The sequence below is a fragment of the Pelophylax lessonae genome, assembly GCF_965119305.1.
Source record: "Pelophylax lessonae genome assembly, chromosome: 1".
In the NCBI taxonomy this organism is placed as follows: domain Eukaryota; kingdom Metazoa; phylum Chordata; class Amphibia; order Anura; family Ranidae; genus Pelophylax; species Pelophylax lessonae.
Genome location: NC_138768.1, coordinates 274,829,698 through 274,846,009, shown reverse-complemented (window position 1 = coordinate 274,846,009; position 16,312 = coordinate 274,829,698). Strand labels below are relative to the sequence as shown.

The 16,312-nt window shown below is 43.8% G+C and overlaps 2 protein-coding genes across 2 annotated transcripts in view; both read right to left on the bottom strand.

The window, feature by feature from the left end:
- EIF4ENIF1 (eukaryotic translation initiation factor 4E nuclear import factor 1) overlaps positions 1–7,579 on the bottom strand; it is an 85,029-nt gene extending 77,450 nt beyond the window's left edge. The window contains exon 1 of the mRNA XM_082252877.1: positions 7,395–7,579. The gene's annotated coding sequence lies outside the window, so the exon portion shown is untranslated. The remainder of the gene's footprint in view (positions 1–7,394) is intronic.
- Positions 7,580–9,654: 2,075 nt separating this feature from the next.
- On the bottom strand, positions 9,655–15,874 carry LOC309544936 (general transcription factor 3C polypeptide 1-like). Its single transcript, XM_082243940.1, has 3 exons — positions 15,729–15,874; positions 15,554–15,626; positions 9,655–9,879 (listed from the first exon to the last, which is right to left on the bottom strand). The coding sequence occupies exons 1-3, from the start codon at positions 15,852–15,854 to the stop codon at positions 9,794–9,796; spliced, it is 285 nt and encodes a 94-aa protein (XP_082100066.1). The 5' UTR covers positions 15,855–15,874; the 3' UTR covers positions 9,655–9,793.
- Between the last annotated feature and the right edge of the window lie 438 nt (positions 15,875–16,312).

Here is a 16,312-nt window from a genome sequence, read left to right as displayed (position 1 = left end):
CAGAGCACTCTCCTGTGGGAACTTTGCTCCAGCACAGCCCCAGCAGAAGGAGAGAGCCAGGACAAAATTGGCAGCTGGACAGGCAACATGAGATGAGACAGGGAATCTGGACGGTTGCAGAAGGCTTACCAGTGAGTGCATAGGGGCAGTTGGCGGCATTAGAGAATGACCCCCCCCCCCGACGGGGGCTATAGAGAACTACACTCGGCAGAAAGGGGATAGCACCTCGGGAGCAGACAGCATAGGAAACGATCAGAAGGTGGGTATTACTAACAGGGATAGCAGTGGGGCCACATCACAGGACACCAGGGACAATATAGAACACCATACTAACCCTAAACTGTACCCTCAATCCCCCTGTACGGTGCCCTCCTGCCCACCCTGTGTTGCCTCCTCCTTCCCCCACCAACTGTCACCTCTGCCCCCATGTCTCCCAATAACCCTCCAATCCCCTTCCCAACTCTGCCACTCCACAATCCCCATTTAACCCCCACCTCAAATAACCTGCTCTCATTTACCTCTATACTCTCTCACCCCGCCCAAACAACCCCCCTACCAACTCTTCCTAGGCGATAGGTATCAGTAATTGTTATCAGCGAGTACCTGCAAAAAAGTATCGGTATTCATACTCTGTTGAAAAAGTGGCATTGGTGCATCCCTATGGAGCAGAATACACACTCCTTTGTGTGAACTCATGCCCTCCTCTGGTGGGCAGTGCTAGGATGAGTGCGGCTTGCTCTCCCTGCCCGCCCGCGACATTCTTCATAATTTTTTTTAATTTCCAGTCTTTTTTGCTTGGCACCAGGCATAAGCAATTCATATTGACCGACACTGAGGACATGCAGTTCTGGGGAGCGAGTTTAAAAAACTGGCTCCCAACTTTAGTTAGCTCCTAGATTCTAAGCAAACTTTTCAAGCGCTGATTAACATGTACTTTTGCTTTGAATGGGATTTCAATGTCCAGTCATATTCATACATATGATTTGAGGTCCTGATTAAGCAGATGTTTCCACGAAAACGCGTTTACCTACAAACCATAATCTCACAAGATCTTCATGCCACATTTACTACTTCAAAAAAAAAAAAAAGTGGTATTATTGTTTTTATACAAACTGTTTTAAAAATGATGAATATGAAAACCTATGTAATAAAGACATGTAAATGTTTAACCTACTTTGTTGTGTACTTTTCTATTGCAGACTGGCACAGCAATACCTACTGGGACATTTTACCACGCAGGGAATGTAATATTTAAAAAAAAAAAAAAACCCTTAGACCACCGCACCACAAGTGCAAGCGAGAAGAGGCTGCAGGGACCAGTCTAGCAGCACAGATTAACCTGCTGGAACAGAGGACCAGGTAAAGTAAAAGCGCTTTCCCAGTTCCCCCAGACCTAAAAGAGCAGTCAATCCATGCAGTGTAGGTGCAGCCCCACTGTAAGAGCACTGCCCCCCAGAGTCCAGCGTTAACGTAAAAAAAAAAAAGCAGGAACCTCCAAACTTTCTAAACATAGGGCCAGTTTACTGTCCTTTAGACTTTATGGGGGGGGGGGGCCCAGGAAGCCATATTAACCACTTGCCGACCGCCGCAGTTTTTCTGCTACAGGCTGGCTGCGTGAAACGTAGGGGGTACGTCGGTTGGCAGGAGTGGCGGGGGGGGGGGGGGTGACGATCCACGGGACCGGCGGCTGCTCCCCGCTGAGAAAGATGGTTAGCTGGTGTAAACACAGCTGACCGTTCTCTCTGAAATGCCTACAGAGTGCCTGTGATCCTTCTATATAGGATCACAGGTCTCTGCTCATTTCACAAGCCCATCCCCCCATAGTTAGAAAACACTACCCTAGGCTCACAATTAACCCTTTGATCACCCCTAGGTTTACCCCTTCCCTGCCAGTATTACTACAGTAACAGTGCATATTTTTAGCACTGATTACTGTAGTAATGTCACTGGTCCCCCAAAAGCATCAAAAATGTCAGTTAGGGGTCCAATCTGCTGCAATGTTGCAGTCCCGAAAAAAAAAAAAATCTTTCCCCTAGTTTGTAGACAATAACTTTTGCACAAACCAAAATATGCTTATTAAATGGTTTTAAATTTTTTGGGGGGTAATTATATATTGCAGAATGTAAAAAACATTGTTTTTATTCCAGAATTGTCACTTTGTATATAGTGCAAAAAAATTGAAATTGTGAGGGAAAAAAAAAAAAAAAAAACTATTTCGATACAGTGTCGCACAACTGCGCAATTTTCAAATTAAAATACGCAGCGCCAAATCGCAAAAAAAGGCCTGGTCATTGGGGGGGGGGGGGGGCAAATCCTCGGTCCAGAACTGGTTAAATTGCATTTTAAAGAAAATTACAGCACTGCAGATTGAGAAGGAAAGGTAATTTTTGAGAATTACATTTTTTGATCTCATGAAAGTGGAGTTACTCTTGAAGAGCAAGTTCACACTAAAACAGTGCTTTACCTCTCCAGCACCCATCTGTTCTGGACTGCGGTAGGAGGTGCACCACAAATCTTTTTTGTATAAACTTTAAAGTGTACAAAATTACACTTCACTGACGACACTGCACAGGCCCACGATGCTCTGCAATAAAAATGGAGTATACTGCATTTCACCACCAGCATTTTAAACTGCTTTAGTTCCTTTCCTACAGTAGGGGTGCTTCATCTGTCATAAGGACCAAGTAACAGTCCATTCTCTTTAAAAGTTTTGAGGAGGCAGGTACAACAAGCAATTCACCCCTTTCACTTCTGCTCAGAGGTGTGCTGCTGCAATTGCTAGCTTGTTTGTCTGCTCAAGATCAAGCAGCCTGGAGAGGAGGAGGGAGAGCAGCTGCTACTGTGATAAAGTCTCAGGAGCATGTAAACAGCTGAAATAAGTCACATACAGGAGAAAGGTGGTGGTTCCCGACAATATTGTCAGCATATCACTGCAATGGGTAAGTGCCCTGATTTTTACAAATAGGATATACTATTTAGAGGGCTGAAAAGTTTTTTTTTTTAAAGCAGAGTTCCACCCTAAAATGCAAGTTCCGTCCATCTTCATGCCCGAGGTCACCTGAAAAACAAATGGATAATGACAATCTTTTTTTTTTTTTTTTTTTACTTACCTTGTTTAGAAGATAATAAACCTTACTTCCTCCCCTCGGCGGCCACGGCGAGTCATCACTTCCTGGCTTGCAATGATTCCTGGGAGCCGAACATCATCGCTCCCAGGAATCAACGCGCCTGCACCGGCCCAACGTCAGTTCCGGTGCCGGCGCCGTCATACCTTGCTAAACAGCTTCTGGGCATGCCCAGATGGTGTGCAGGGATGACGTTGCAGCCCCGGAAGTGACGGCGGGGCCGGTGCAGTGCATCGTGGGACCGAAGAAGACGCAGAAGAGGATCGTGCTGGCTTCAAGCTGCCCACACCTGAGATGGCAGCGCTGGACAAGACATTTTCAAGGTAAGTATTTCTTCTTGCAGGTAAGTGCAACCCGGGACAGTTCAGAGGCTATCCATTGTGGAATGCACTATCCCTGACTGTCCCGGGGGTATTTTTATGTATTTTTTTTGGTTTTAGGTGAAACTCCGCTTTAAGCACTAGCAGCTCACAAGGAATACGATTAAACCATTAAACGTAAACTCCTACTTCTAAAATGACGTTCAAGGAAGAAGCAAAAAAGGATTCTCCAATCCTGCTACTTTTGGGAAGATGACTCAGGAATTGTGAATTTTAAGTTGGTCCTGTTCACTTCTGCCAGAAGACCCACGAGTCAGTTGGATTAAGAGTCAAACCCTGGGATTCCTTATGAGTAGATTCCTCAGGAAGAGAAATTTTCTATTATCTCCATCCTCTGGAAAAGTTGCTTCCCCTTCCAGCTCTCTTTGGGAGGTTTCTGCTCCAACAAAACAGGGGAGAGAAGCATTTTTGTTTATGACCCAAAAGGTCCAAACAAATTATTCCAGAAAGTGGTTACTATTTAACAAATAGCTAAGCAAAGATTATTTCCTGAACACAAGGGCCAGAGGAAAGTACCCCCAGAGGTACTGATAAGACCAGACCAAAAAAAAAAAAGGGGGGGGGGTCCTGAATCGCCAGGAACGAAATGATGTCCAGGGGAGTTATTGCAAGGAGAGCTGCAGCCATGTTCCTCTCTTCGTAATAAGGGTATTTGGGAACCCTCCCCACAACTTTGTCCCACACTCTGCTGTCATTGAGACATGGTATGCCAGCTTAGCTTGGACAGCAGTTCTGAAAAGTCATCCAGAGAGAAACCAAGACAACAGGTGCCAGATCTGTAAACTAAAGCAAAACCCACTCAAATGTATTAGGCTGTACCCCAGGTAAAAGTGGCCACTATTACGCATCAGTCACCACCTCGCTGAATATGCGTGGCAACACTTGTCCGCAAATAAATCATATTTGTTGCACTCATATGTTGCAACTGCCAACACCCCATGTATTAGGAGCATTACCCGGTAATCAAAATGGGGAGGTGCTCCAAGATGGTAGGCAGTGACAAGGTCTGCATGATGTCATAGGTCAACCCTACACCCTGACATATAGAAAGATGAGTTGATGGGAGACCTCCACCCCTCGCATTAGGGCCAGGGGTGTCCCAGTCTGCCCTTAATACCACTACTGCCCTGTAGCACTCAGATCAGCCAGAATAGAGTACACCTGGTAAAACAAGGGGCAAAACCAATGCACCACACAAAAATGAAGAGGCAGGAACTAAGGTAGACAAGAGAAGCAACTACACAGGGAAATTGAACCTATCTCAGCAGGTATAAAACAACAACTCACCCTAGCTCCACCGCACTGTGGGAAGATAAAGAGCTAAGGGTCAGTGCTCAGGCTGAATGTCCAAACCAAAAGTTATATGAATAAAGCCGGCACACAAAAAGGCTTCAAGTAAAATTCTTTATTCCAGCATGGATAGCGGTGACAACATGACAAATACTATCTCAGCAGGTACATCACAGGGGCCTTCAAAAACACGACTCTCTGCTTGGAATCACAACCCTGGACTTGCAAAGCACTCTGCTGGTTCTCAAAGCAATATATAATGTTCTGAGGCCAGTGTCAAAAGATCACATTACAGAGGTTATTTTACCTTAAAACTGGGGAGTGCAAAATCTGGTGCAGCTGTGCATGGTAGCCAATCAGCTTCTAAGCCCACATTCACATTGGGCGATTGACATGTCAAATCACATGCCAAATCACACCGTCCAAATCAGTGCGAAGCTGACTTGGCAGCACCGCACCCATTCCCAAAAGTCATTTCTGTACTACCTTTGTCGACTTTGGGGGGGGGGGGGGGAACAGATATCTGTCAAATTGCCCCCGCAGTCGGACTGAAATGCCGGTTTTAAATCGTGCACGTTCAGCTAAAGTAACACGATTTCCAACCCGCATTCAGTGTGAACCTAGGCTTAACTGCAGTTTGTTCAATTAGGCTCTAACAAAAAAACTGGAAGCTGAAAACTTTCTACACAGAGCTGCACCAGATTTTGCAAATCTCAAAGGTCCTTGTGTTCCTTCACAGTCCTTGCGTTTCCAAAGCAGGGTCCAGGTAGCCTTCCTTTTGGCAATAAGGAAAAAGATTCCCCAAAGGGACGAGAGCAAAAAATTTGTTGTAAAATATATAAATTGTCTAGTGTAGAGACTGCACAGGCATGACCATCACATAGAACACTAGCAAAAAAAAAAAAACAAGCCAAGCCTAGAAGGAATTTACTGTCTTTGACAGTATCCATTGACTTCACAAGGTGAATATACCCATTGTAATGGATATAAGAACTTGCGTCCCAAGAAATACAACTAAAAAATAAAAAGTCTCATGCTCGGTCTTAGAACTTTGCAAACTGTTAAAACTAGTTTCTCATATGACATCTGTGGGTGCGTTCTGGGCCATGCACAGTTGTCACATTGGAAGCAGAAGCCATGTCTTTGCAGCAACTGCTTCCCCAACAGACAAGCTATGGGACTATCAGCACAAGGACTGTGCATCCCTACGCTGGTAAAGCATAGGGCCTGCACAGGCCACGGATGTAAACACCATGTAATTGAGGGCCAACGCTGTCACAAACATGCTTGGATAAACACCCCCCAATGGATTCTAAACCAGCCATTTTCAACCAGGGTGCCTTCTAGTTCTTCAGGAGTGCCTTAGCAAAACGCCTAACGGTTACCCTAAAATTGTCAACAAGCTGCCTCAAGTCTGCCTTTTTTTTGTTACACAGTCATAGGTTTTTAATGTGCATCATTACAACCTAGGCCTCTGGAATTGTGCAGGGCAACTGCCAATGTCCCAACAGCCAAAGGTATCAAGATTGATAAGGATAATGCCCTTATTTACCCCTCTGCAAGGACTTGGGTCACATTAGCAGCATGAGGGAGGGAAATACTGGTATATTAGTCCGTAGCAGTGTGCAAAGGTATACTATATATGTCTTGGGAGAATAAACCACCTCAAATGTTGGGTGTCCTACACATGTAAATGCTGCTGGGTCATGTTAAACTATTAAAATTTTCCATTTTAGGATAGGGTGCCTTGAGATTGTGCAGAATGTAAAAGGGTCCCTTGAATAAGAAACACTGTTCTAAACAATCTCAGAAGCATTTAAAACTGATGTTATTGTTGACAAGCCCAAAGCTGGAAGACAACACAGGCCCTCATTTTTCCTGTGCACCCCTTCTGAAGAGACTACACTGTTCTTCCGGTCCTAAAAGACTCAAAAAAGGCAGAAAGGGTCTCCATACCTCTTCATGGAACCAGACAGAGGTCTTCATTGGAAGGCTTACTATCCCTGCTTTGGTGACTGTGGGATTTCCCCATCACTGTTGCAGTGGTCCAAAAGGACAAAGAAGATTAGTCACCCCACCAAGAACAGACACATAAAAACCAAACAAAAGTTCTAACCCCTCACTATCTAAAACTAGAATATAAAGTGGTCTATACCTACCCTCGCACACCTTGGTCTTTAGAAAGCCTAGTAAAGCAGTACAGATAGGCTATATAGTAGCCATTCACTGACCAGTCAACAAGTCTAGTGAAAGGACTGAGGAGCCACCTGTCCCACACAGCACCATACACAGTTATTACTAAGCACGCTCACTACAGCCCCTAAGGCCCGGGAAACCGTTTATAGCAACGCAGTCAGCCAACAAACCCAAAGCAACCGCCAGACACCCACCAAAGTCCGTAGAAACATGTCCGGGCACACTCCAATGCACCTGCCGCACACTCATACTTCTTCCCCACACAAAACCCGCTCCATTTCCCCTCTTACCTGAATACACCCCCCACTCCTTCCCGGTCCCCCCTCCCTCTAATACCCCCCGTCGCGTACGGACGCCGCTCACGCACGGCACGCAGTGTACGCACACAACGCAAAGCACGTACCGGCCCCGCGGCTCCCCCTCTCCTCGCCGGTCAGCTCTCCGCTGGGAGCTTCGGGGCCTTCGCTGGCTTCTGCCTCACGCCGCACCGATCCGGGATAGCCAGCAACCGTTCCAGTCAGGCACCGAAAATCGGCTACGTCAAAAGGACCTTGGACGTCCTACGTCACTCGTTGACGCCGGAGAGGGCGTGTCGACCAGACGCTTAACCCTTTAATTAGCAGGGGGGGTGAAGGAGGAGATGGCGTGGGCCACGTGATGCTGATGATGTTTGGTTTAAAAGTGAAAGTGAGGTCATCAGACATGACTGGGCAGTGCAAGATCCTGGAAAACCCGCTCTGTTAGACAGAGAAGGGGGTTGGAGTACAGTGTTTTGTCAGCTGTTTGCCCCTGCTCTAGAGTCTACTTTTTATTACTAATATATTTATGCACCTGTGATCCTTTTATACAGAAATGGCCATTGGGCTGTTATCACAGTGTTGATGAACCCTCAGGATTCATTGTGCGCATCAGCATTGAGGGTAAAGCCCCGTACACACGAGGAATTTTCGTCCGACGACCAATCTGCCGATTTTCGGCTTGTTAGTATGATGCTTCCGACAACCGACTCCAACTTTTCGGCCGAAAAAATCCTGGTGTGCAGGCTATAAAATTTTTGTCGACCGTCAAAACACGGCCGATTTTCATCTCATTAGTACAGATTTCGATGGGGAAAAATCTTATGAGCAAGACTAGGCATGCTCAGAGAAGAAAGAACACATACAAAGCAATCCAACACATGACATCACTTCTGAAGTAGAATTTTGGAGGGGGTAAAATTCGTGTGCAGTCTAGAGCACATTCCAACCAACAGACACCACTCTGGACAAAAGACGGACGACCGGTCGGTGGAAATTGCGTGTGTACGAGGCTTAAGTTTACACTTGCAAAAAATTCTAACGCTGATGCTAATACAAACCAACTCGCTTTAAAAAAAACTAGGGATGCACCAATATCGTTTTTTTAACACCAAGTACAAGTGGTTGAAATGTCATTGGTTGGTAAGGACGTGGCAGCTCTGCTCCTTAAAGCGGAGTTCCACCCTAAAAATGAAGTGTGCACCGTCCGCTAGTTTAAAAACACCTGAAAAAGAATTGGATAGTTAACATTTTTTTTTTGTTTCACTTACCTTGTTATTAAAGAAAATATACTTATTTTCCTCCCTCTGCGGCTGCGGCCACGACGTCACTTCCTCCTTGCATTGACTCCTGGGAGATAAGCGTCATCAATCCCAGGAGTCAATGCGCCTGCACCGGTGTCACTCGTCACTTCCGGTGCAGGCGCGTCATTCCCTGCTGAACAGCTTCTGGGCATGCGCAGAAGCTGTTCAGGGATGACGCACCTGCCCCGGAAGTGACAAGCAGGGCATTCTGGGACTCCGACATCACCGAAGAAGGACGCTCCGGCTTCAGCTGCCCACAAAAAAAAAATGCCCAACTGCTCCTAAACGTCCATTTATCAGCAGCAGTGTATGCTTCAATTCCTTCCAGACCCAATGTGTAGCTTTGTTTTTACTGCAAAGCAAATGCTACATGCTTTTCAAATGTGAACAACTCTGTCCGCTCTCCATATTATACATTGTAGGTTCCTTTCCTAGGCAATCAGGGAGTGTCAAAAATACTCTCCAAACAATTGTTTCAAATGCCATTGTGAACAGGGCCTTAAAGTGGAGCTCCACCCAAAATGGGAAGTTCTGCTTTAAGGCTCCCCCTTTTCTCTTTACATATCGGCATTTTTTTTTTTGGGGGGGGGGGGGGGGCGGTATCTGGTTTTTACAGATACCTACTCCCACTTTTGCTCAGATTGCCTAGGCAATCCGAGCAGTAGTTCTCCTCCCTTTCCTGCAGTCTTCTGGGATACATCAAAGGACCACTCACAAAGCACAGCGTGGCAGGCACCTGGCTGTGAAGCTGGGGACAGAACACTGATGGAAAGAAAGGCTCGGGTAAGCACATCACTGGATCCTGGGAGAGGTGGGTGTCTCTTTATTAAAAGTCAGCAGCTGCAGGTTTTGTAGCTGCTGACTTTTAATAAACACAAATATGACTGGAGATCCGCTTTCCGTGGCTCTACAGCTTTTAGTGAAGTTTAAGGGGTTAGTTCACAATTACAAAAAAAAAAAAACTGCCTATGCAGGTAGGGAGTGTTTGTAGAAAAAAAAAAAAAAAACATCTGTGCAGCTATGACTGAAGTTGAATAATGCTTTTTTTTTTTTTTTGCATGTAACAAAACTCTTTACTATAAAACATGAAATAACTCAAAGATACGGTCACAAAAAAAACAATATTTAGGCGTAAAAATATTTTTAGAAATAAGTAAATGTATTAAATTAATTGTAGACATACATCCAATATACACATATATTTATAAAACCCATTTATTCCAATTGTCTTCAGAAGGAAATATTCCACCAAGTCTCAGGGTGCAGTCAATAGTAGATTCATAAAACACTATGACATTCTCAGACAGTTTGGAGGTATTATAAGGTGAGGGAGGGCATTCATTGCACTACCTACACCTATGGGGCAGTGGCAGACCTATAGGAAAGTAGCTCATTAAAAATGTATTTAAAATATTTATTTGATTGGTTAGGAATTTTTAAAGGCAGGACTAACGGTTTTTCTTTAGTTCAATGCATTTATAAACTGCTTGCTGCGCCATTGGATCTACAGACGCCGGCGGGGACAGTAAGAAGAATTGTGTGCTGCCCCTGCTTTGACTGTTTCTGTGCTTCTCTGCTGTGCCCGGTTGTCGTGCTTCCTGCTGTACCGGGTTTTCTGCCATGGATTCCTTGTTACAGGCAGTACTGGACCGTGCCGGTTCCGCTGGTGGTGACCAGTGGTTACTCCGATGTCTCTCATTGCCTGTGGAACAGAGCGCCTCCGGTTTACCTGCGAGCGCTCCCCCTCCATCTATGGATCAGCTTCCTCAGCCGCATCATACCTGGTCTCTGCAGCGTCTTCCGTCACTTCCCTCGGACCAACATTCTCCTCCTTTCAGTCCTTCATCGCCTCCAATGCCTGGCCACACCTCCCCTCTCCGGCGTCATCATCGATCCCCGCCTCCGGTACGTCACGGGTCTCCTCCTCGCAGCCTCCGGGACTTTCCGGCTGACGATGCGAGGCCCTCCACTTCTGGCGCATGCGCAGTTCCGACGGCTGTCCGGGAACTGCGCAGAAATAAGAAGAAGCCGCGCCGGTTCGAGTCTCCCTCTCCCCCTCTGCGCCCTGCAGTTTCAAAGAAGAGCAGGGGCAATGCCAGATCTATGGTCAGTGAACGTAATAAAACTGGGCCAGCTGTAGACTTAATAATTGGGGGTCAGGCTCCTCCTCCCCCCTCCTCTACTTTTTCTTCACAGGTTGATTTTCTTCATGCTGAGCGGCCAGTTTTGGCGCCGGCCCAAGTGGATTGTCCTGTAACTTCTACTGTTACCCCATCTAGTGGTGAGTCTGCTAATTGCAGTTTGTTTTTGGAATTGGCACGTTCGTTCTCTAATTTTTTAAATCAAAATTGTGTGCCTCCTGTTGATGTCGCTCCTGTCTGTGTACCTCCAGTTGTTGCTAATGTTTGTGTTCCTCCTGTTAATGTGGCACCTGTATGGCGGGATAATTCTGTCCCTGTTCTCCCTGTTTCCACAATTTCTACTTCTGTCCCAACATCTTCTGTTGTGCCTTCTAATCCTATACATGTTCATAATGTGCCTGAATACTGTTATAAAGAAGCTATGTCGTGCGTTCTTTCGCCACTAGGTTTTCATTTGAGTAACAGTATTAAAGAGAAAATATGGAAAGGGGATTATGTTGATCTACTTACCTTGTTGCCTTCCTCTAAAGATGTTCGGTGGATAGTAGAAAAGACAATGATAAATCTGATGAGGATAACAAACGCAGAGCTGTTCCACGGTCACTTAACAATTGGCTTCAAGCCTTTTGTATATTTGCTAGTGTTATGGGAGAAAAGTACCCTGAAAAGTGTAGTGTTAACACGTTGAAATAATTTTAGAAGCATACAAGAATTTTAATGGTATGTCCTGGTTTTACTATGATGAATCGTTTCGACAAAAGTTGGCTGTCCATCCGTCTTTATGTTGGGGTATGAAGGATGTTGGGCTATGGCTCAATTTGCTTTTGCCCCAGCGTCCTATTGTCAAACCTTCGCCTGTTGCTCCGGTTGGTAATTTTCGTAAAGGTTTTTGTTTTAGTTTTAACGAAGGTTTGTGTAAGTGGCCGGGTACATGCAGGTTTAAGCACGAATGTGCTCATTGTGCTGGAAACCATTCTGCTTCTCGTTGTTTTAAAAAATTGAATTCTATTTCTTCTCATTCGCAGGGTGATCTTTTTCGTAAAAGCAACAACACCGGTGAAACTGGGAGCCATGCTGCCGTGGCTTCGCATTTGGCCAGACAGACGGATGGCAGGCCTTCTTTATGAAGGTTTCTCGGATGGTTTTTTGTTGCCATCTTTTTGCGGATCGGGTTGTCTATTTTCTGAGAACTTACCTTCTGTTCGTCGACATCTTGGTATTGTTGCTGACAAAATATTGACTGAAATTCGAGAAGGTAGAGTTTCTGGCCCTTTTACTGACCCTCCTTTTCCAAATTTTAGGGTTTCCCCGCTGGGGATCATTCCAAAAAAGGAGAGTGGTTCCTTTCGTTTAATACATCATTTGAGTTATCCGAAAGGGATGTCATTGAACGATGAATTGGATTCTGAGATTTGTACGGTGTCTTATTCATCTTTTGATGACGCTTTGCGTATTATTCAGAAAGTTGGTGATTCTGCTTTGTTAGCGAAAGCTGATGTTAAATCGGCTTTTAGGTTGCTTCCTATCAATCCGAGGGCTTTCAACTCTCTGGGTTTTCAATTTGATGGCTTTTATTTTTTGACCGTTGTCTTCCGATGGGTTGCGCGTTGTCTTGTAGGTATTTTGAAATGTTCTCGACCTTTTTGGAGTGGGTTGTGTGTTATCGCGCTGGGTCTGCCAATTTAGTTCACTACTTAGACGACTTTCTTTTTGTCGGCAATCGTGAGTCTAATGATTGTTTCTTTTTTCGACATTTAAATTGGTGTGTTCTGAATTTGGCGTTCCGTTGGCGGATGAAAAGTCAGTTTATCCTACCAATTCTTTGGAGTTTCTTGGTATCACCATTGATACTGTTGAAATGGAGTTTCGCCTTTCGGTTGACAAAATTTGTAAATTGTTTAAGTTGGTCGATTTCGTGCTGTCCAAACGCAAGGTTACTTTGAAGACTTTGCAGTCCCTTTTGGGCTTGTTTGCTTTTGCTTCCCGTGTCATCCCGTTAGGCAGAATATTTTCGAAACGCCTATACAAGGCCATGTCTGGGGTTTCTTCTCCTAATCATTTTATTAATATTGGTAGTTCTTTGCGTTCTGATTTGTTAGTTTGGCGTCGCTTTTTGAAGGATTTTAATGGTTGTGCGGTCTGGCGTAAACCTTTTTGCGATATGTCTTCATTGAATTTATTCACTGATGCGGCAGGTTCGGTAGGTTATGGTGCATTTTGGCAAGGTCACTGGTCTGCTGGTTTGTGGCCTGCCTCTTGGTTTTTGAATGGTTATACTAAGAATATTGTCTTGTTGGAAATCTTTCCGTTGCTTATATCTCTTGAACTATGGGGATTTCATTTTAAGGATAGAAATATTTTATTGCACTCTGATAATTCTGGTGTAGTTTATGCCATTAATTGTCTTTCTTCGAAATCTTTGCCTGTTTTAGCTGTTTTACGTCACCTGGTTTTTAAATGTTTAGATCTTAACATATGGATTAAAGCCAAATATATACCTGGTAGTAAGAATCTAATTGCTGACTCTTTGTCGCGTTTACAGCTGAATGTTTTTCGGAGGCTGGTGCCGGATGCGGACCTACATGGCAGTTTATGCCCACCTCATTTATGGGACCTGGTATGACTCCTCTCCATGGCGCGATTCGTGGTTCCTTGGCGTCCTCCACGTGGGCACAATATATTGCCGCCTGGAAATTGTGGAGCGATTTTTTTATCCTCTTTGACGGATATTTCTGTTTTGTCTTTTGAGAGGCTGGTTTTGAGTTTTTTGAATACTCTAATGACTGGAGATTATTCTTATTCTTACATTAGAAAAACGTTATGTGGGGTTTCCTTTTTCTTGAAATTGTCCAATGCACCGTCATGTTTAGAGTATTTTTCTGTTCAACAAGCTTTGAAAGGCTACCGCAGGAGTCATTCATCGTTTGATAATAGAATTCCTATTACGGTAGGTCTCCTGGGACGTTTATGTTCCTCTACTGGTTATGTTTGTAATTCTCCTTTTGAATCATTATTGTTTAAAGTGGCCTTTGCTTTATGTTTTTTTGGTGCTTTCCGCATCTCTGAATTGTTGCCCAATAATTCAAGTAGTCTTTCTGGTTTTCATTTTTCAGATTTGAAGGTCTGCAATGGTTTTATTCAACTATATTTACGTTTCAGTAAAACTGATCAACTGGGTAAAGGGCGCTGGATTACTCTTTGTACCTTAGAAGGTTCTTCTATATGTGTTGTGTCTTTGCTATTGGAATATTTGCAGGTACGTCCATCAGGCAGTCATCTTCTGTTGCACGTTTCTGGCAAACCCCTTACTATTTTTCAGTTTAAATCAGTTTTGAAGAAATGTCTTGTTTATCTTAATCTGCAACACTTGCATATTACTTCACACTCATTTCGTATTGGGGCTGCTACTGAGGCTGCTATGTTGGGTTTTTCTGCTCCTGATGTTCAGCGCATTGGTGGGTGGTCTTCTAAGTGTTACCGTTTATATGTCAGACCTAACCTTTGTTTTTGAATCCCACAGCTCGAAGACATGTATGGATTATTGGCCATTCGTTTGTTTTTTGGTCCTTCAAAAGAGCTGCAGGACGACCCTACGGTACTAATCTGGGTTTTCCTTTGGATTCTTTACAAGTTTGGTGGTACGGTAAACGTGGGATGCAGTGGAAGGACTTACATGATACTTTGTCACTTCTTATGTTACATTGGCCTTCTCCATCTTTTATTGTTTTTCACTTAGGGGGAAATGATATTGGTGCTTTTAGGACTTTAGATATTATCTCTGATATTAGACTGGAGTTTATCAATTTGCATACTATTTTTCCGGATGCGATTTTAATTTTTTCAGAAATAGTTCCACGAATGCTGTGGTCTGTTTCTTCTGAATTTTATTTTTGTGAAAAAATTCGTAAGCGAATTAATCGAGCAATTGCTAAATTTATTCCTTCAGTCAATGGTATTTCATACAGACACGTTGACCTGGAAGGTTTTTTGCCGGGTTTTTATCGCCCTGATTTAGTACATTTGTCTGATATTGCCTTAGACGTTTTTAATATAGGTCTTCAAAACTGTATTGAACTGGCCACGGTTGGTGTGGGGTGCCAGGCTCCATGTTTTTGAGCCTGGCGTGTGGATGTATTTGTTATTAAAGTTATTTATTAGCTTGAGCTGTTTAGCTAAGCTAAAGTATGTGTATAAGTATTTATACTTACGTTGCTGGTTTATATCAATGCTAATAAAGGGCCGTGGCCAGTTCAAATCCATAATTTGGTGTTATTATTTCTTATTTAAAGTTAAGTTAAGTGATTTCCTTGGGTGTTCTGCCTACTGTACCATATAAGGTGAGGGAGGGCATTCATTGCACTACCTACACCTATGGGGCAGTGGCAGACCTATAGGAAAGTAGCTCATTAAAAATGTATTTAAAATATTTATTTGATTGGTTAGGAATTTTTAAAGGCAGGACTAACTGTTTTTCTTTAGTTCAATGCATTTATAAACTGCTTGCTGCGCCATTGGATCTACAGACGCCGGCGGGGACAGTAAGAAGAATTGTCCCTCCCTCCCTCCCATGTCGCGGTCCTTTATTGTGCATATCTTGGATGTATTTGTTATTAAAGTTATTTATTAGCTTGAGCTGTTTAGCTAAGCTAAAGTATGTGTATAAGTATTTATACTTACGTTGCTGGTTTATATCAATGCTAATAAAGGGCCGTGGCCAGTTCAAATCCATAATTTGGTGTTATTATTTCTTATTTAAAGTTAAGTTAAGTGATTTCCTTGGGTGTTCTGCCTACTGTACCATGGATAGTTGAGGAATTTTACACTGGGAGCGCAGAGTAGCCTTGAAACATTTTTCCATGTAACACTTCTTTATACAACCAATTTGTTCTAGTACCTGTAATAATTCGATAACAATGACAGGCTGCAATACACCACTGTAATGGCGTACTAAGTCCTTTTCAGTAATGCCTGGCTTAGACATAATTTGTTAGAGAACAGCTTCCAGCATCCCCTTGCATACAGGTTTGTTTAAACTGCCATCCACAATTCTCCATGGTCTTCCCAGAAAACAGTTTTCCTGTGACATCTCTTTATCTTCCACTGTATAAGTTGTCAGAAGCATTTGCAAGCTTCCAGCACTGCTTTGAATGAATAATGCTTTTTCTATAGGTGTAGGCCATTTACATACCTCCCAAAGCCTGATTGGAATACTCCCATAATGTTGTTAGGATGTTGCTAAGTGAGGCCTAGTCATTACTGCTCATCTCCACCATCACAGAAGTGAGCTCTTTCTCTAAATCAAACCCTCTAACATGCTCTTTCTCTCCCCTGATGCAGTAGCTCTGAGCTTAGTGTTTGAGAGCCCTGTTCTTTTATGGTGGAGGTGAGTAGTAACAACTAGGCCTCACTTTACAACATCCTAGCAACATCCTGTAAGTATTCCAGTCAGGCTTCAGGAGGTACATAATGACCTACACCTATAGCAAGGACATTATTCAATTTTAGTCACAGCTGCACAGTTTTTTCAATCTACAGACGCCCCTCATCTGAGTAGGCAGTTTTTTGGTAAAGGTGAACTAA